Source organism: Equus przewalskii, chromosome X (genome assembly GCF_037783145.1).
Source record: "Equus przewalskii isolate Varuska chromosome X, EquPr2, whole genome shotgun sequence".
NCBI lineage: Eukaryota > Metazoa > Chordata > Mammalia > Perissodactyla > Equidae > Equus > Equus przewalskii.
The window spans coordinates 81,382,292-81,402,688 of NC_091863.1; the positions used below are offsets into that span (position 1 = coordinate 81,382,292).

The 20,397-nt window shown below is 42.5% G+C and overlaps 2 protein-coding genes across 2 annotated transcripts in view; one reads left to right on the forward strand and one right to left on the reverse strand.

Moving 5' to 3' along the window:
* TRMT2B (tRNA methyltransferase 2 homolog B) overlaps window positions 1–20,397 on the reverse strand; it is a 137,044-nt gene that overhangs the window by 70,021 nt on the left and 46,626 nt on the right. The gene's annotated exons all lie outside the window — the stretch shown is intronic.
* ARL13A (ARF like GTPase 13A) lies at window positions 7,232–19,822 on the forward strand. Its single transcript, XM_070605232.1, has 11 exons — window positions 7,232–7,387; window positions 9,243–9,316; window positions 9,447–9,512; window positions 9,883–9,953; window positions 14,662–14,911; window positions 15,791–15,896; window positions 16,676–16,863; window positions 17,501–17,591; window positions 17,686–17,866; window positions 19,053–19,139; window positions 19,354–19,822. The coding sequence occupies exons 3-11, from the start codon at window positions 9,454–9,456 to the stop codon at window positions 19,359–19,361; spliced, it is 1,041 nt and encodes a 346-aa protein (XP_070461333.1). The 5' UTR covers window positions 7,232–7,387; window positions 9,243–9,316; window positions 9,447–9,453; the 3' UTR covers window positions 19,362–19,822.

Genomic DNA, 20,397 nt, shown 5'->3' on the forward strand with positions numbered 1-20,397 from the left:
GGATTTAATAACTCTATGATCAGAAATTTGGGCAAATTGGAAACCCATATTCAGAGGCTGATAGGAATTTTTTTTTGGCCTTCTCCCCTATGCTAAAACTACGTACCCAGAGGGAAAGGAGGGAATTGGAGGTAAGGCAATTAGAAGGGCAGATTAGCCTCTTTATCATTCAGGCTGCAATCCAGATCCTTGTAATTCTCTGCAGGGCCAAAGGTGTGGCTCTAGAAGTTCAAACTTTACCCACCCTTTTGCCAGTCCCCTAAACCTCACCTATTCCTCTCAAAATGCTTAGAAAGATCAGGACATTGGAAATAGAACTGTCCTGCATTTAATCTGTGCCTTTGTGATGTAAATTTTCTATCCCCATCTTCTTTAGGCTCTAACAGCCATTCTTTGAAATGCAAATATTTCTTATCAGAAAGTGGGGAGGTATTTGGAAATTGGGATAATAAAAAAAATCTTAAATATCCTCTCCACAAATACTAGCAAAAACAAAAGCTATAAGATCTCCGTTTGCATCTATGTGTGTTTGTGTGTATGTCCATACATATGTGTTGTAAGTGTAAGATATTTTTCTCCCTCCAGATGGTTTGCTAAAATTGATTTGAAAAGGAGCTCTATCTAATTGGTTTGATAGCAACCACTTGTAAGGATTGGGCCTTCCAAAGTTCTCAGGAGTATAAAAAAAAATGACTCAAATGTTCTTTCAAGTTCACATAATCTAAAATAATCTTTAGCAAATAAAAACTAGTTTAGGTCCATTGGTTTAATTAAAACAGTCATGTCTTTAGAGTTATCAGCATTAAATTTAATACTTTTATTCTACCTGGACTTACAAATTTGTCAACAAGAAAAATTACTTGGTATGATAAAATTTTCGTAAGTAATCTAAATCTAATTGTTAAGAGCAAGTAAATTAAATAAATGTAAGTAGAATAAAAGTTTTTTTAGGTGAACTTTTCAAATAAGTTTCCCAAATCTTTTTAGCAACCTGAAACTTTAGAGTTTTTCTAAGTTAAATGATGGTGACTTATTAAATATCTAGATCATATCCTAATATGATAAAACATTGAAAATTACTGAACATAGATTTATCTACTTTTGGCTTCTTATTGAAGAGAAACTAAAGATAAAATTGGATCTATTAGTAAACACGTCTTGTGTCACTCCAAGAATTTCTCTATGGAAAAGCACATATTTCTAGAAACTATAAAAAGTATTTATAAGTCTGCCAATCCACAGAACGCTAATGTAAAGTTCCTAATTTCTTACTTAAATTTTCACTAGAAATTAAAGGTTCTAAGGGTTTAAATTTTAACATAAGTAATTAAAACTACTGGAAATAATATGGGGAAGGAATTTTATGGATAGTCAAGACTGGCTAAGATTGGAATCCTTCTGTATGCTGTGTCTGTATAGGCATATAAGTGTTCTAGAAATTGTGTGAAATTCCTAAAATCCTGATATGTCCTGGTATACTGTTATCAGTCATAATTATAGCTATTATCTTAAAATGTTTTATGTCACAAAAATAACCAAATTCCGGGGCCGGCCCAGTGGCGCAGTGGTTAAGTTCACATGTTCTGCTTCGCCAGCCAGGGGTTCGCAGGTTTGGATCCTGGGTGCAGACATGGCACCGCTTGTCAAGCCATGCTGTGGCAGGCATCCCACATATAAAGTGGAGGAAGATGGGCACAGATGTTAGCTCAGGGCCAGCCTTCCTCAGCAAAAAGAGGAGGATTGGCAGCAGTTAGCTCAGGGCTAATTTTCCTCAAAAAGAAAGAACCAAATTCCTTTGCCAACTGCATTATAATGAATCATTTTTTAAGTCTTTTGTCACTTATAGTTACTCCAATACCTTTTTGAAGATTCATCTGTCATCAAGATTGAGACTCACACTAAAAGGACTGAATCTGAGTATCAGGAAAATGCCCTTGCTGACTTTCACACAAAGATAGCAGCAACAGAACTTACGAAGATTGTAGCACATTTGGATAAAGTCCATTCTGCTTCTGATACTGACCCTGATATCATTTCCCTCACATTAAACCCAGCATATGTGGAGTTAAAACCAAAACACTCATTCCCTGCTTACTCTCTGGCTTCCTGGCTCCAGAATCCACTATCTTCCATGGAGACAGACACTGCCAAGGACAAGCACCTGGATTCATTATCTCCTCCCCGCAAAGAGATACAGACTGGTGGGAGAGCTGCTGACCAGCAAGGTCATGGGCTCCCACCTCTCTGCAAGTAGTCTCAAAGCCAAACACAGACTGGCAGGAAAGCTCAGACCAGCAAGGCTATATGCTTCCCCTCCCCTACCTAAAACCCCAAATAAGAACCCTTCCTTTTAGCTTTTCGAGGAGTTTGGGATTTCAGCATTAGCTGCCCTTTCTCCTTGCTCAGTGCTGTGCAATAATAAAATCTCTACTTTCTTCCACTACCCCCAGTGTCAGAGATTGGCTTGCTGCACAACGGGGGAGCGAACTCACTTAAGGTTTGGTATCACTCCTGTAAAAAAATAATGACCCTTCATTGCCAGACTTTTGCCATCATGATGTCCTTGTAACGGCAACATTCTGCTCCTGAGTCACAAAAATTAGGATGGGTAAACAATGTCTATAAATTAAATGAACAGTCAGAGCTACAGGAAACCAAGACAGCTGCTTGCTTCTTCCAGCTCTCTGGCAAACCCCATTTTTTCTTTTTTTCACTCTTTCACCCACTATAGTGCACTTAAGATGAATCAAATTATAAATCGATATTGGTGGGAAGATTTCTATAAAACCTCAAAAACAGTCTACTAGCAATGTCTGACCTTCTAGGTCCACGATCCTAGAAAAATTACTTTTGTCCCCAGAGGCCTCAGACCTCCTCCCTCTGGACCCTTTGAACACTTGCAGCTGGATTTCATTCAACTGCCACTTAGCATGAGTTAACAGTATGTTCTTGTTACTATATGTATGTTTTCCAGACGGGTTTCCCTGTCAGCCTTTCCCTGTCAGAAGGCTAATGCCCTCTCGGTGGCAAAAAAATCTGTTAGAGAATGTGTTTCCCACTTGGGTATACCTTTCACAATCTCCAGTGATCAAGGCACCCATTTCATTGAGCAAATTAAACAAGCCTTAATGAAAGCTTTGCCAATTAGTTGGAATCATCACTGTCCCTACCAGGTACTACGGAGCAACCCTTGTACTGCCAACTCCAAGGAGTGGATTTTGGATTCATGTGTCATACCTAAAGAAGGCACCAAAACTGACCTGCACACCATCAAGTGACCTGAAATTTATGATTTCCAGTAATTGAAGCAGATGGCATCTGAAGGAAACAGCTTTCCCAAGATGATTGGACCAGGCCTGTACACCATTTCCTCACTATTGTTTCTTACTTCATTTTCTCCCTCTCTTTCTTGGAAGGACAATGCCCTTGTCCACATTTCCCAGTCTACTGCGAACAGGGGAAACCTCTCCAATAGTTGGATTTGTCTTTAAACCAAGACAGCAATGACCCCTTAGTTCCCCCTAAGTAACTTTGCTAGAATCCCAAATACCACTATGTTTACGTAATCCTTCAATATGTAATAATGAAATATCTGAGTCTTGGGTGAATGATATCATACTAATAGGTCCCTGGAAGTCATCACCTATGCAGGAGTCTTATGCACACCTCCTAGCCACATCTTTATATGTGGAGGTTTTGGTAATGGCCTTTATGCCTGGGCAACTCATTGCCTTGACAGCTGGAGAATAAAAGGACAGTGTGCCCTTGCTGTATTCACTATTTTATTCTCTCTCCATAACAAAACAGAAGCCTCCCACTGGTTCATCCCATCAAATCTCTATAACCACCTTAAATGAGAACTTCTGGGAGGCATGCGTGATTCTGGGTTTCCCTTCACGAGGAGAGCTTTCTCTCTGTGGACCAGAGTAAGTGCCAATGAACAAATGACTGGAAATCTCTCCCTAACATTAGGAGAGTTGGCCAATTCCACAGCCAAAGCAGTCTCAGCTCAGCAATGATCACTTGACTTGTTGGATAAAGTAGTTTTGGATAATCCTATAGCCCTTGATTATCTACTTGCTGAGCAAGGAGGTGTCTATGCAACAGCAAACACCTGCTGTTGCACATGGATAAATGACAACAAATTTCACCTGATGATCCATGGTCTTTTGCTATATTTAGCTGGTCACCTTCAGGTCTGGGCTCCTGGTTTAGAACCATCTTACAAACTGATTTCATTAGGTTGTTTTAAATTCTGCACTGTATTCTTGTTGCTAAGTTATGTAACTATTGTTTGTCAAAATGATGTGCCTAATAAGGTGATGCTAACTCAGTGCTTCGAGATGATTTCCAAAGCTTACAACCTTGACTAAATATAGACTTTGAATAAGAAACACTTCAGAGGTCTCCCTACTACACTTCCTTGTTACTTAAATGTGTCCTTAAGCTGTTTCTGGTCCATGCACTTTCCCTCTGACATGGGACATGACACCCAGGAAAGGTCCTTCCTGGAACCAAGGGACAAAGGCTACTCAATTTGAAAAACCTAACTCTCTTGATCAGCGACCCTTTCAAAGGAAGATCTTGATCAAAACGGAAAACTGTTCAAATTAATAAAGGAAACCTCAACTAAAACTGGAGTTAGGAAGGCCTGTAGTGGGAGCTCTCACACCTTACCACTCACATCATCAATTACCCAAACAGAAAGACATCAATTACAGACCCTAACAGGAAGAGATCAGTTACTCACTCCAACAGGAAGAGATGTACCTTGCACTCCCAATCAGGAAGTGCAACTATTTTACTAATCCAGCAGGAGGAAGACTTCCTTCTTGCCCAGCAACAAGCCCAGACAATGGAAAACACCACAGCTCAACCAATGAGAAGCTGTCATCACCTGATTTTTTACTGTCCTCCAATGAACTTTCCTTTTTTTCCTTGCTGATGACTTCCTTTCCTTGTCCCACCCTCCTTACTATAAAAGCCGTCCATGCTGTGTAACCCCTTGGAGTATCTCTCTGCTTGCCAGAAGAGATGCTGCCAAATTCATGAATCACTTAATAAAGCCAATTAGATCTTCAAATTTACTCAGTTGAATTTTGGTTTTTAACAGTATACATACATATATTTCCTTGCTCTGTCATCTGAGAGGGCCTAGAAGCAATGACACTCCAGTAGCAATGAGCACATCTAGTACCCAGATTTTGGTTTCTAATACCATTCTCTAATGAAAGCATCCAGGGATGATTGGAGAAATTGGCTGATTCTGTGACTAGGGCAGGGAATACAGAAGATGAGCCTGCAGTATCTTATAGTGCCAGAAAGCAAGGAAATGTTAAAAAAAAAAAAAAAAAAAAACAGCAATGAAGGTATGTCAAAGGGATAAAGGAGACAATTGAAAGAACTCCCAATGGCAAAGTTGGAACAGTTTGAGCAAGAAAATAAAGTAGTGGTGGATTATAACTCAAAATATAAAATACCCATGAGCCCATACTGTATTAATAAATGATTTAATAAACAAATGAGTAAGAATAGACAAACCTCCCACACAGGAGAATTCTAAATAATTTATACAGATACTCCACTTCAAGGACGTGGAGCATAACTCCCCATTCCTTAAGCATGGGCTGCACATAGAGACTTCCTTCCACAGAACACAGCACGGAAAGGGGAGAATAGAGTAACTTTACAGAGGAGAGACCTGACAAAGACCACCTCAGCCAGGAGATCAAGGTCAACATCATCAGCGTTGTCATGTTGACAGCATGTACTCATGATATGATGTGATGAGAAAGGCCTTTATCTCTGTGATTTTCCTCCCAAGAACACATAACTACAGTCTAATCATGAGAAAAAAATATCAGACAAACACCAAGTGAGGGGAATTCTACAAAATATCTAACCAGTACTGCTGTCTAGGTCATCAAAAACAAAGTCTGAGCAACTGTCACAGCCAAGAAGAGCCTAAGGAAACTTGACAACTAAATGTACTGTGGCATGCTGGATGGGATCTTGGGACAAAAAAGGATGTTAAATAAAAACTAAGGAAATGTGAATGAAGCATGGACTTTAGTTAATAACAAGGTATCAATAGTGATTCATTAATTGTAACAAATGTACCATACTAGTGTAAGTTGTTAAGAACAAGGAAAACTGGGGGCCAGCCCAGTGGCGCAGCAGTTAAGTGTACACATTCCACTTCGGCAGCCCGGGGTTCAGCGGTTTGGATCCCAGGTGCAGACATGGCATCGCTTGGCAAGCCATGCTGTGGTAGGCATCCCACATATAAAATAGAGGAAGATGGGCACAGCTGTTAGCTCAGGGCCAGTCTTCCTCAGCAAAAAAAAAAAAAAAAAAAAAAGGAGGATTGGCAGCAGATGTTAGCTCAGGGATAATCTTCCTCAAAAAGAAAAAAAAAGAATAGGGGAAACTGGATGTAGGGTATATGGGAACTCCTTGTACTACCTTTGTAATTTTTCTGTATATCTAAAACCATTCTAAAAAACAAAGTTTATATTTGAAAAGTTCACTAAAAAAAAAAAAGAGTAAGTTATGATACAGTTTGGAGAGAAGAGATGCAGAGGTCCAAAGCAGAGGCAGTCTCTCTGGTAGCTGACGTCTTCTCACTCACACAGCCTGTGAGACCCTTAACCTAATATACAGATTCTGAAGCCGGACTGCCTGAGTTTGAATTCTGGCTTTACTACTTACTGGCCAGGTAACCTTGGGCAAGTTACTTAAGCTCTTTGTGAACAGCATCTCTTAAAAGTAGGAATGATAGCCCCTACTATTTGTCATGTTGCAATAAGGATTAAATGAGTTAATATGTATGAAGTGCTTAAATGAGTGCTGGCACATAGTAAGTTTTATATAAATAATTTGTAAACTAAAAAAAAAAAACTATGGGGACGGCCCCATGGCCAAGTGGTTATCTTTGTGCACTCTGGTTCGGTGGCCCACGTTTTTGCTGGTTTAGATCCTGGGCGTGGACATGGCACCGCTCATTAGGCCATGCTGTGGTGGCATCCCACATGCCACAACTAGAAGGACCCACAACTAAAAACTATACAACTATGTACTGGGGGGGTTGGAGGGGGGGAAAGCATTAAAAAAAAAACTATGATGACTAAAAGTTCATTTAGCAATTAGCTGCAATCATACAAGGTAGGGAGATTTGGATTTGGTTCTTATGAACCAGGAGTGGTTGCCATAGATATGTCAGAACCTTGATGGTCATTGTTAGGACGTTGCCATGTGCTTCATAAGTGGGCAACTGAACTACGTAAATCTGGAAGGTTAGAAAGCTCAATCCACCTTCCTATTACTTTACACATCTTAAGTCTTTCACCCAAAAAGAACCAACTTCTAGTCAGATAATCACCCCAAGGTAAGCAAAATATATCATTATCTCCATTCTACAGATAGCTGAAATGATAGGTTTAATTTGGGTGATTTCTTCCCAGGGTACCCAGAAGAGGCACTGAAAACGAAAGGACCAATAACCCCTAGTCATTTTCCTCCTTGGTTATCCTCCTTATCCTTCCTTAGGATAAGTTCTTAAGGAAAAACTTGTGTGATGCCAGTTTGACCTTTCTTGGCGGCACTAACAAACACAGGCTTAGATCAAGCTAGGAAGCTCTGTCAATTATCAGGAAACAGACATGAAGCTGCTACTGGCCTCGTCTTAAAGGGAGATAGCTATCGTGGAACCCAGACAATCAGGCTCTGGTGCTTCAGGCTCCAGGTCTTATCAGCTTCACCAGCAAAGCTAGAGTAAGGCTGGCTTTGATCACAGGCCATATATAAGGTTTCCCTTTTGTCTGGCATAAGACAGAGCCATTCTCCAGGAGGTCCTTACGGGAAAGCCAAATGATTTCCTAGGGAATGAACTGTGCTCTAAGAAATACTATGAAATGTGAGTCTCTACTTGGGAATGGCAGTTCTCCAAAACAGTGGATGACTCTGCAGAACCCTGCTAAATGATCCATTGATAAGCTGGCACATACACTGTGTTCATTAGATAGCTAAGCAAAGCCCATTTGAGCATCAGCCAAAGTACTCTGCGAACCCAACCAGAGCTTCCCCCAGCTCTGGGCTCCAATATAATTAGCCATTAGGAAAATGTAAATCAAAACCACAATTAGATACCACTTCACATCCACTAGGATGGCTATAAACAAAAAGACAACAACAAGTGTTGGTGAGGATGTGGAGAAATTGGAACCCTACTGCACTGCTGGTGGGAATGTAAAATCTTGCAGCCACTTTGGAAAATAGTCTGGCACTTCCCCCAAAAGGTAAACATAGAGTTATCATGTGACCCAGCAATTACATTCCTAGGTATATACCCAAGAGAAATGAAAACCTATGTCCACACAGAAACTTGTACACAAATGTTCATAGCAGCATTATTCATAGGAGCCAAAAAGTAGAAATAATCCAAATGTCCATCAACTGATGAATGGATAAACAAAATGTGTTATAGCCATACAATGGAATATTATTCAGCCACAGAAACGAACGAAATACTAATATATGCTACAACATGGATGAACCTTAGAGTGATTGTCTAAATTACCCCTTTTACTTGGTGATCATTCCCAAATATTGCTGCACTTTGAAATCACCTGGGGAGCTCATGCAGCACTCTGGGAATCTCTGAGAGCGGGGCACCTGGAATGATGTTCGAAATCTGTTAAACTAGATGATCTAAGGTCCCTTATAGCTCTGGGAATTGTATAAAATCTAAGACAGTAGGTCATCAACACGCACATTTTTGAAGCAGAGGCTGTAAGAGAACCAAGATCAAAGGAGACTTGTTGCTTAGAACAGGTCTCCCGATAGGTCCTTCTTGAAATCTAAGCTGGTTCTTCTCCAAGGCATCACCCCACCCACCCCCACAAGGTTGAATGAAGATATTCCTAACAGGGTTAAACTATGGCTGAAGGGATAGGTCACATCCAATGCCAAAGTGCCTGTATGGGTTGCTTTAATAAGAAATCATTCCAGGGGCCGGCCCCGTGGCCGAGTGGTTAAGTTCATGCGCTCTGCTTTGGCAGCCCTGGGTTTCGCCAGTTCAAATCGGGCGCAGACGTGGCACTGCTTGTCAAGTCATGCTGAGGCGGCATCCCACATGCCACAACTAGAAGGACCCACAACTAAAAATACACAACTATGTACTGGGGGGCTTTGGGAGAAAAAGGAAAAAAAATCTTTAAAAAAGAAATCACCCCATTTTGCAGGAACCTGCTGCTGGAGTTGAGGATAACCAGTCCCTCCCTCTACGGCACTTACAGACAAGGTTGGATAGAACGAGGTAACGGACGTCCGACAGTTCCAGGCTTTCTGTTTATCAGCACTTGTGTAGTTAGAAGCTGACTTAGGTCAGGGTTAATAATGGGGCTGTTTTCTTGTTTACTTATTTCCCTTAACATTAATACACTAAGCTGAATCATGTTCCGGCTACTGACCTCCTGCTGGTCTCGTCTAAAGACAACACAAGAGACACGAAGGTAACAGTGCAATTATTTCTCTTGACCTATCCCACCATTTCTTCCAATGTTTCTTCCCACAGTCCCTCAAGGGACAAATCTTCATAATATATATTGTTAGGGGAAGTGATTAACCAGTGTGTGCAAGATTAGAGGCAGGGCTGAGGGGAGGATGGCCAATTCCACAAGGCAAGTGAATGACGGAACAAAAGCGTCCTCGGAGGCTTTGGGGAGGAGTTCCCACACCACCTTGGCTGTGCCTTTTCTGGCACTTGCATTGGGACTACTACAGGCAGAGCTACAAACACCAAGGAAGAGTACAATTCTTTGTTTAGCCTAACAAGTAATCGTGCTTTAAAGGCTTTGGCTCATTTTTCTTTTCCATTTCCAGGAGTGTGACCATCATTATGATCGGACTAGACAACTCAGGCAAAACAGTTCTTTTGGAGGTCTTCCAAAGATGTAAGGAATTAACAGTAGTAGATGCTGGTTTAGGTCTCCCATGGGCCCCAGGGACCAATGAAACAATCATTCCCTCCTAGCCTTACTTCACAGTCCATGGATTCCCTCTCCTCAGGTGTTATCAGCCTGTTTATGTAATATCTGTCGCCTGCTCCTTTACAAGGTATCTTAACTGAGGGTCCTCTCATAGTGTCAGTATTAATGAGCTCCAACTCTGTGAAGCACTGCAGTCAATTGTGAAGGACAGTGTGTTTGAAACAGTGTCTAGTTTCAGAGCCCTATTAAAGTAGAATTTGGTCTAGATAAGAGAGACAAGTGGGGGATGATGAAGTTTAATAAAATGAAACTCTTTGTGACAGTTAATATAGAAGGTAGGAGCCTGAGAAATGTTGTCAGTTCAGAGATGTACAAATTTAAATACCAGATCTCCAGTCTAATACCTTGACATTTCAAGTGGCAGTTACACAGAATTTCAGGGAGCTCCTATTCTAGTTGTGAAGACCCCGCTAACTGCTGGCCAATCAAAGAGCCCAGCACAGTGGCTGGCATAGGACGCCCTCCACTGATGTTGATTAAAGAATGGGTATGATGATGTGGCTGAGTTTTATATAAGCCAGCAGCCCTCAGCAAAGTACAGGAAGGGGCTAACCTGACTCTTCTGTCACTGGCCTACTTGAAGACCACATCAGTTTCCTTGAACTACAGTAAGAGCTTGCTTGCTGATCTTGCCATCTCTACCTGTCCCCTCAGTATTCGGTGAACACAGTTGCCTGAAGGACTTAATGCAAAAATCTGATCATGGTACCTCTCTGCTCAAAATCATTTAATGACTCCCCATTGTCATCAAAATAAAACTTAAGTTCCCTAGCAGCACACAAGGTTCTCCATCATTTGGTCCCTGACTTCTCCTCCAGCTTCATTTCCCATGCTCTCCACATATGCCCGCCAATAGAGCCAAAACAAATGGCCATTCCTCTGCCATCATACCATTCTAGTTCACATGCCCACGTTTTCTGTACATGCTGTCCCACTACCTAGCATTTCATCCCCTCCATTATCTACCTGCTTAATCACACACCTTGAGACACAGCCTAAACTTACCCTCAGGAAAGTCATCCCTAACGTCCAGCACCTCCTTCCTCGGCTCCCACTCTATTCTGTACCTCCCTCTATCATGCACTTATCACAACATCTCTGCACAACTACAAGTCCATTCCCTAGACTGTGAGGCCCCGGAGGAGAAGTAATGGCTCTTTTCAGCTCTGTATCTTTAGTCTCTGTACTTTTTAGTACCTTCGGGTAGGTACTCAATAAATATTTGGGGACTGAATGTTCTCCCCAATTCCAGTCTCCTCAGGTTATGTGTTGTCTCTTGACAACTTCTCCCTCCCCACTCCTCCCCCAACTCCGAGAGTGGCAGCCCCAAGCAACACCTTTTAGCCAATGGTTCAGCCTAGTAGCCCACCTTATATGCAGCAAACTTGACTCCTTGCCTCTCCCAATTCTCTGACAGGCAGAAATGGTTTTAAAAAAGAAAAACAGGTGAACAGCAGCATAGAAATCCAGGAGCCAGGATAAATGACAAGATTATTGATAAAAGTGGGGATGATTTTTTTAGAGCCCCAACTCAGCCTTACCCGTAGATTCCCGTCCAGTCTGGGTGGGGCCTGGGAACCTACATTTTAAGAACTCCCTGGGTGTTTCTGATGGCCAGCCAGCTTGGGGAAGCACTCATATGCAATTAGCCGAATGTTATTTGGTCTGTGAGAATAGTGCCTGCTTTCCATTCTAATTGTGAGAGGAGAGAGCCTGAACTCTATTTAATTTCTTACTTGTATAGCTTGCCTTGTGCTTGGTGAATAACTTGGGGCTGATTCATAAACCAATAGGTTTATGGTTATGACTTCATTCACAAAGGAGTTTTTAATGGCCAAGAAGCAAAGTGCCACTGATGTCACATTCTGAAGAATGTCTCAGGCCACCTCTGTCCATGTAGGACTACCAAAGCCCATTGCTCTGTACCCAAAATGCAATAGCTCACCTCCCCTGCCCCTGCAAATGTTTATGATTGCCAAGAACAGGTAATAACCTAGGAAGGGAATCTCAAACCACAAGTAGTAATTTGTGTGAACATCTGAAGATGCCAGCTATAAAATATATTGGGACACAAGCCATTATTATCGATGACACCATTCACTATAACTATTTTGTCTGGAGTTATATGGTTGGAGTTGGGGGGGGGGGGCGCAAGAAACCTAAGCCTGAGCATAAGCAGGTGCCCTAAATAAGGGTGTTTATAGCAGTGCCTCTCAAACCGGGCTATACATTTCAACCACCTGGGGAGTGTTTTAAAAAAAAACAATATGATGCTTGAGCCCCACTCCAGATCTGTGGCATTAAAGCCTCAGAGAATGAGGCCTAGTGTCATAGGTTTTAAAAATTCCACAGATGATCCTGGAGCATACTGAGTACTGGGAGCCAAAAATCAGCACCACCTCGGGAGCTTTCACACCTACTGACCCGGGACCTGGAGCTTCAGATACTTTGTCTGTGCAGGGCCTACAGTATCAAAACCTTAACGAGTGCACCAGATGATGCTCAGACACAACAGGCATGAGTTTCATTGCTCTCTAGGGCAGTGCATCTCAAGCTTTAAGGCACAGAAGAATCACCTGGGGCTTTTGTTACATGTAGGAGTTTGTTAAATACACAAATGCTTGGATCCCAAGTGTAGAGATTCTGATTCATTTGGTGTAGGGTAGGACTTCACAATCACCCACATGCAACTCCGAAGCAGATAGTCCCTAGCCTGTGCTTTAGGAAACACTCCCAGGGACATAGAGATGAGTTAGACTCAGTACCTGTCCTCAGGGAGTTTATAAGTTAATAGAGGAAATAAAAGTAAATTGTTAAAGAACAACTTCTCGTGGCTTCTAGGGTTCAACAATAGACTGCATTATTAAAGGAAGTGGCAAGGTTTCAAGTAAAAAGAAAAAAAAGGGAAATGTACTCTGACAGGGAAAAGAAATACTATAAAGCTTGCCTCAATGCAGGAAACAAGATTTAAAAATTACCTTTAGAGTTTTAACCTATTCACTTATTTTTAAGTAGTCTAATATAGACATAGCAAATATCACATCAAAGCTGTGACTGAAAATTATGTTATATGAAAGCTATAATTAAAAAGATCATTGACTAACATGAAAACAGGAGTTATAAGATCACATTAAAACGTAATATGTACACGTATACACATAGATATATATGTATATGTGTAAATGTATATATAATCATACACTTCCAAAGATCTGAAAGCATCTTACTAACTTCGCAGCTAAATGGCTCATTCTGGCAATCCTATGGAAAATGTCACAGGTAGATCTGAGACTATAAATAAGCTATTGATTTGGTCGTAGAATTTGCAGGTATGAGTGCAGAGAATCTATAAAATCATTTTGTTACTAATGTGGGCAGAGAGATAGGCCAAAACTGTCCGTCCAACAGACCAGAATGTGTATAAAGACTGTCATTTTGAACTGCTTTTGTATGGGAGCTGAATGAGGTATGGAATGCCCTATGGGATTGTATGCTCTGGCCATAGCCTTGAAAAGGCAAATGTATCTGAGTTTGGCACAGTTTCTTGGAGGAAATATGAGGAAGAGGACTTCATACCCTCATCCACAGTAACAGGCACCATAAACATATATTGAACATCTACTGTGTGTAAGGTAATGCAGAGCCAAGCCCCTCCCCTACAGAGCTTATATTTTAGTTGGGGAGACAGGGCACGCACAGAATGAGGTGAAGGACCAGTTTAACAGACCACGTGCTCAATGAGAGAGAGAAGTGAGAGCGGGGCAGGTCAGAGAAGCTTCCTAAAGGAAGTGGTACTTGAGCTGGGCCTTGGAGAAAGGGTGGGAGAGCAGGGCCTCCTGTTCACTCATTCATTCATTTACCAAATTCATGCAACAAACATTCATTGAGTACCTGTATGCCAGCTTCTGTGCTTGGCGTCGTGAATATAATGGTAAATAAAATTGACAGAGTTCCTGTCCTGTTGCAGTTTATAACTCAGACAAGTAAATCACAGAATTTACAACACTGTAATATGTGCTGTGATAGTGGTAAACCCAGAAGAAATACATCTCAATCCAGACTACAGGATGGTGGCATGAGTTAAGGAAAACTTTCTAGAGGAAACAAGATCTAAATTGATATATATATATATATATATATATATATATATATATATATTTTTTTTTTTTTTAAATAGGCATTAACCAAACAAAGAGTAGTGGAAGAGTGTTCTAAACAGCGGGAATAGCATCTTGTGAAGGCCCAGGGCAAGAGAGGCTATGGCATTCTTGTGAAGTGGAGGGAGTGTGAGCCAAGGAGCAGAGGGAGGAAGAGATGGGGTGTGTACCAGGGACACTGTGGACACCAGTCAGGTGGAGATGGGTCTGGCAGGTTAGGAGGCAAAGGAGTCTGTATTCTACCCTGGGAGCGGTGGGCACTCACTGAAGGTTACTGAGCCAGGAGAGGGGAACACAGGCAAAGGCCAGGTTAGGAAGATGAATCCATGAGTGTCAGCAGGGCGGCAAGATGCCTCAGGGCAGGCTCTTATCAAGGTTCAGATCACTAACAAATTCTTCATCTAACTATATTCCCCTACCCCGTGGTTGCTTCTCCTCTCCTCCCCTATGCATAGTACTTCCCAGTAGGATGGGCCATTGCCTGAAATCTGAGCTAACTACACTCCTGCTGGATGAGTATGAAGTTTCCATCTATGACCTGAACGGAGACAAGAAGGGACGAGAAATCTGGCCAAACTACTATGCACAGGCACACGGGCTTGTTTTTGTCCTGGATTCCAGCGACTTAGAACGCATGCAGGAAGTGAAGATCATCCTAACACGTCTGCTGTCTGACAAAAGAGTGGCAGGGAAACCCATCCTGCTGTAAGACTCTGCCTTTGTGCTCCATTTCCCCTTCCCATTTTGTGCTTTCAGAAGAGAATTAGACACAGGAAGGGCTGGGGGATCCCTTTGTCACCTCCATCTAGACCTCCTCGTCCCTTTGGCTCAGTGAGGGGGAATGACCCAGTCCTCTGGGGGCTATTTCCAAGAGCCACTTTCTATGACACATGGGGGAACATGTTACCAAACTGTGCAAAGATAACTTTGAAGGCAAGCATCAGAGAGAAATGGAGAGTGATATCTGGATCTTCCACCCCCATCCCTCGACTCTTCCTGAAGACTGCCTTCCTGAGTTTGCTTCTCTTTTCTGGCTTCAGTATCTGATCCTGAGACAGTGGCAGAAAACATCCCCTATTTTGTATAATTGATGCCGATGGCTGTTACCCTTGGTAGACTGTCCAATGGTTATCTAACTAGCACTCACTCCAGGGTAGTGATTCAGGTGGCCTGGCAGTCCTCACCCCTCCCCCACTCCCTTTTCGCCCTTTTCGTTCCTCATTAGCACCCCTAACTCAAGCATGAAGAGAGTTTGGAAGAGAATGTAAAAACTCCAAATCTGTTCATATCCCAGCTAACAATTTTAATTAAAGTTTGATGGCGTAGTGTAGAGGAAGTTAGAAATGAGGCCTGGGGATTATCCTAGATTCAAATTATTTGTGGTATTCTTTCGTCCACTGAGAGCTGGCTAGAAAAACGTCTGGCTCGTCTCATTGGGTATGTCTTTAAAGCAAGTTCCTGGATATGCAGCAGTTGTACCAGAAATGGTTCTCTCCCCTTTCCCTTCTTTTCTTGCCCTTGGCCTCTGTCTCTGTCTCACTCTCCCTCTCTTCTTCCCTCCCTCTCTCCTATGCCCTGCTCTAGCATGGCAAACAAACAAGACAAGAAGAACGCCCTCTTACCTTGTGATATTGTCGAATATCTACTCCTGGAAAGGCTAGTGAATGAGAACAAGTCCCTGTGCCGAGTGGTAAGTGTCAACCCCTCCCCACCTTGAGCCTAGCTGATGCATCCCTCGGCCCATTCCATAATCAGCCCCATAGGCTGGGTCTCAGGCAAAACGTCTCCCCATGAGGCAACATCTACAATGATGATTTCTGACCCAATGGTGATAATAAATATCACATTCTTTTTTTTTTTTTTTGAGGAAGATTAGCCCTGAGCTAACTGCTGCCAATCCTCCTTTTTTCACTGAGGAAGACTGGCCCTGAGCTAACACCCATGCTCATCTTCCTCTACTTTATATGTGGGACGCCTACCACAACATGGCGTGCCAAGTGGTGCCATGTTCACACCCGGGATCGGAACCGGTGAACCCTGGGCCACCAAGAAGCAGAACGTGTGAACTTAACCGCTGCACCACTGGGCCGGCCCAAATATCACATTCTTATAACACTTTCACATCTGTTTTCTCATTAGGTATTCAAAATAGCTGCGTAAAGTTGAACGTTTCAAAATCCTCATTTTATGTCTAAGAAAGCTAAGGCTCAGAGACTCTGAGTGACTTTCCCAAGGTCACACATCCAAGATATTACACCACAATCACTTTATTAAAGGACCTTAGCTTTTGTATCTCTCATTTACCTTCTCAGGAGTGAATGCTGAGTGTCTCCCAGGAAGTCTTACAGCCTCTCTAGGCACAGCAGAGCTTATATGTACCTCTGCTCTTTGGCTGAGAGTGATTGAGACTCTGGGCCCCAGGGGTCCCAGGCTCCTGGGCTGGAGCCCTCTCTTGTCTTTTTGACGCAGGAACCCTGTTCAGCCATCAATAACCTCCAAAGAAGGAACCATCAGTCCATAATTGAAGGGTTACGCTGGCTGTTAGCTGCTATTGGGGATAAACATGAAGAGCTATGTACTCGTCAACAGCCACTCACCTCGAGCCTTCCAACCTCCAAGAGTACCAGAGGCTCTGGTGCAAGATGGCCATCGGACAGGTACTGAGCTGCCTCTGATAGGTGTACTGATAAGAATAGATGCAGGAGTCAGTCTTCAACATAAGCAGGGAATTCTGGGAGGTGCTTGGATTCTGTGTAGTGCTGAGCAAGTCTCTCAAGCTCAGTTGGCTCAAATGGGGCTAGGGCAGTGACCATGAACATTCCAACATTGTGAGGTACACCTCCCCCCAGCACAATTTGAGTGGTCACGTAAGTGGGATGAGTTGTATAAAGGTAAAGCCAACCTATCAGCATTAGAATTTCTCCAAAACAGGGTTTCTATTCCCTGGTTTGCCATGTGGAAGAGAAAAGGAGGAGCCCCTTAAGGAGCTTATTGGTAATAGTCTATGGATGAATGTTCTAGAGTTACCCCACATTCTCCTCTTCCAGTTCGCTTATCCTCTCAATAATAAGGAAAGATGGGAGAGAACAGGAATACGGGAAAGAAGAAAAGAAAAAGAAAGAAAACAGAAAGTGACCAAAGTTTTGAGGAGTAAAAGGCCTAAATGTCCTCTTGCTTTGTTGTCCCTTTCATTGTCCAAAGGCGTATGGCAGGGATGGGTAATAGCTGCATTTGATTAAGGAGCTTGAAGTGTGTCTGTTTTCACTATTACTTTGTCCTTCCTATCTTCCCCAGCTTCACTACCAGGATGGGAACATCCAAAGCAAAAAGACAGCATCTAGGACCATGCTCCATGGAAGCTAGGCCCCTAAAGCCAATCCTCCACGTAAATGGCTCTTTAAATGTTATTGCCCCAAGGACCAATCCTTGAACTCTCGGGCACAGACTGACTTTTTTTTCTCCATCTTCTTGCTGCACAGAAAGAAGAGTTAAGATTAAGACCTAAAAAGAATATATCGGTAACATTTGCTTTAGACGAACCCACGAAGGAAGGTGAATGTTCTGGAAGAAATGGAGCTCGGAATACAACTGAGCTTTACTACAAACCGGGTGATGACTCCCAGCCCCCAGCTCCATATGTTGCTGACAATCATTTTGAAGGTAATGCTGGATCAGACTTTAGTCAAAGAAAAGATACGTAGGCCTTCTCTCTCAATTTATGAAGCAGCATTCCTACTTTGAGCCTGAAACTCTTTTCTCATACTATGGTTGCTGGTCAGTGGAAGGAGAAGTGGATTAAGTACAGAGAGCATACTTGGGGACCACTAACTGGTAGCCCAGGATGATGCCCCAGCACTGGCTGACACAAGATCTTTGCTTTGATGGCTATAGGGTTATCTTAAAGGTTATGATTTCCAGTGTTAGAAGTACAAATTGGTACAACTTTTATGGAGTGTATATTGGTTGTCTGTCTCCCTCCTGCTCTCCCTCTCTCAATATATATATTGATAACTTTAAAAATGTGGAAACTCTATGAGCCAAACCCCCTTCTTTTGAACTGTATCCAAAGATAATTATATAAGTACCAAAAAAATGCTCATGTTTTTTTAACCAAAGCTTTGTGTACAACAGCTAAAAGCTAGAAACAAGCTAAATGGCTAACAATGGGGAATGGTTGAATAAATTATGGTGCATCCACACAGTAGAATGCTACACAGACACTAAAAGGGCTAATGTTGGCTTACATTTAGTGACACAAAGTTTTTCACAACTAGTGTTTTGTTAGGGAAAATGGCAAGTCAGAGTATAGCACGTACAGCATGATGCATATACATGCAAAGAATATCTGGAGGGAAATCACCAAAACATTAGCAGTGGTTTTCTCTAGGATGAGATACTAGGCAATTTTGAGAAGTAAAAGGCCTAGGTACCCTTTAGATTTTTATTAGAAAATTTTTTCCATAATAAACAGACATCATTTCTCCCAACACAATAAAGGCATTAAAAAAAAAGCTATGAGGATTTGAAGGCTCATTGTTGTTAATGGCCATTCCTCAGTGTTCCTAGGGACCCCAGTCTCCACAACGGTCAACTGTCAATCTTATAATGTCACCTCTGCTCTCCAAGGGATCTGGCCCTTCAGGCTACCCCAGAGCCTTGGCTTGTTACGTCTATACATCGAGGCCTGGATTTGGCCAGGGCCACCAAGGAGGAGAGAGGCACTGCTGTGGGGATGAGGGGTGAGGATGAGAGTTTAAGAGCAGAGGAAGTGTTTTTCTAGATGTCAGAAACTACCCCTAAATCTCTATCCAAAACTGAAATTCATTTTTCATTTCCATAACCTCAGAACCCAGGGCAAAAAGCAGAATGGACTCCTGGGACGCAGAGGAGATATTGCTGGAGAGTTCCTGTGAAGAAGTCCTCGAATCCTGTGGTTAGCATTCCTTAAATCAAGGGGATAGGGGAGAAAGCAAGACTGAAAGTATGAAGCCAGGGTAGAGGGCGGGTGGCAGGTGGGGTGCAGTCTATACCCCCTTGAGAAGTGGCCGACAGCCTCCTAACCTGGAGTGGTCTGGGAAGGACAGGAAAGCTGAAGCTTAGCTTTGCTTGCAGTGACTGTTTTTTTTTTCTCTTACGACTTTTAACAGAGTACTGAAGAGAAAAATGGAGGGAAGTCAAAAGAAACATCTAATATCCCTCCTTCAGTCAATGGGCTCCTCTCCACAACCATTAGGACTACTCAGTTTTTCACTTTCTGTTTGCTAACATCTCTATAGTTCCTCTACAGCTCCATCTACTCTTAGCACCCCATCCCTGAGAACCCCCATTGTTCCAGTGTCTCATTCTAGCCATTAAATGAATCTTATACCCACCGAGAGGCTGAAGGAAACTTAGGTGGCATCCATTTGAGAATGAAGATGACCTTAGCAAAGAAGAACAGAGATTTTATGTCTTTGCACCCAGATGCTCCTGATGAAGCCTGAGAACAACATATCGTGGGTGACCAACTGAAATTCAGCCTTAGAAATACAGGGTCAATTTAGAATTACATCTTTCCCCTAAGGTTCCTGGATGTAAAGGGACTAGCAGAAATAAACAGAACTTTTCTGCTGAAAATTGGGCTCTGCTCAATCATATTCAGTCACGCTTCCAAAAACAACTTGGTTTTAAATGTCCAGCCACTGCCTGTGAAGGCTGGCGACAATTCCTTTGCTGTCCCTTGAGGAACAGCAGTTGCTGCCTCTCCTAGGTACACAAAAACTGTATGAGCTTGAATGCAATTCCACCCTCCAACCCAGAGGGGTAGCAGCAGTGGTGGTAGTTATTTATTATTGCTACGACTATTACTTTCACCTTCAGTACCACAGCCACCATTTATTGAGTGCCTTCTGGGTGTCAGGCACAGCACTAAGTTCTTCACATTCATTATCTTATTCACAACAACCCTTGAGGGTAGGTAGTATACCTGCCTGCATTTTACAGACTCCAAAACTAAGGGGCAGAGAAGTTAAATAACTTGTCCAAGGTCCCACAGCCTGTACGCAGCAGAGGAGGGAATTGAATCCAGACCTGACTGTCGAAGTACTTTGGGCCAGAAAGATGTGCTTATGCTTTTCCCAAACTCTATCCAGAAAGAGAAAGCTACATTCAGGAAAAGTGCTGCAGCTTAGCCACGCCCATGTCAGGAGAAT

Coding starts and splice junctions, on each gene's coding strand:
- ARL13A (XM_070605232.1), top strand. CDS start 9,454: ATGTTCCGGCTACTGACCTCCTGCTGGTCTCGTCTAAAGACAACACAA. Junction 14,912..15,790: donor GCAGGGAAACCCATCCTGCT/GTAAGACTCTGC, acceptor GCCCTGCTCTAG/CATGGCAAACAAACAAGACA. Junction 15,897..16,675: donor ACAAGTCCCTGTGCCGAGTG/GTAAGTGTCAAC, acceptor TTTTTGACGCAG/GAACCCTGTTCAGCCATCAA.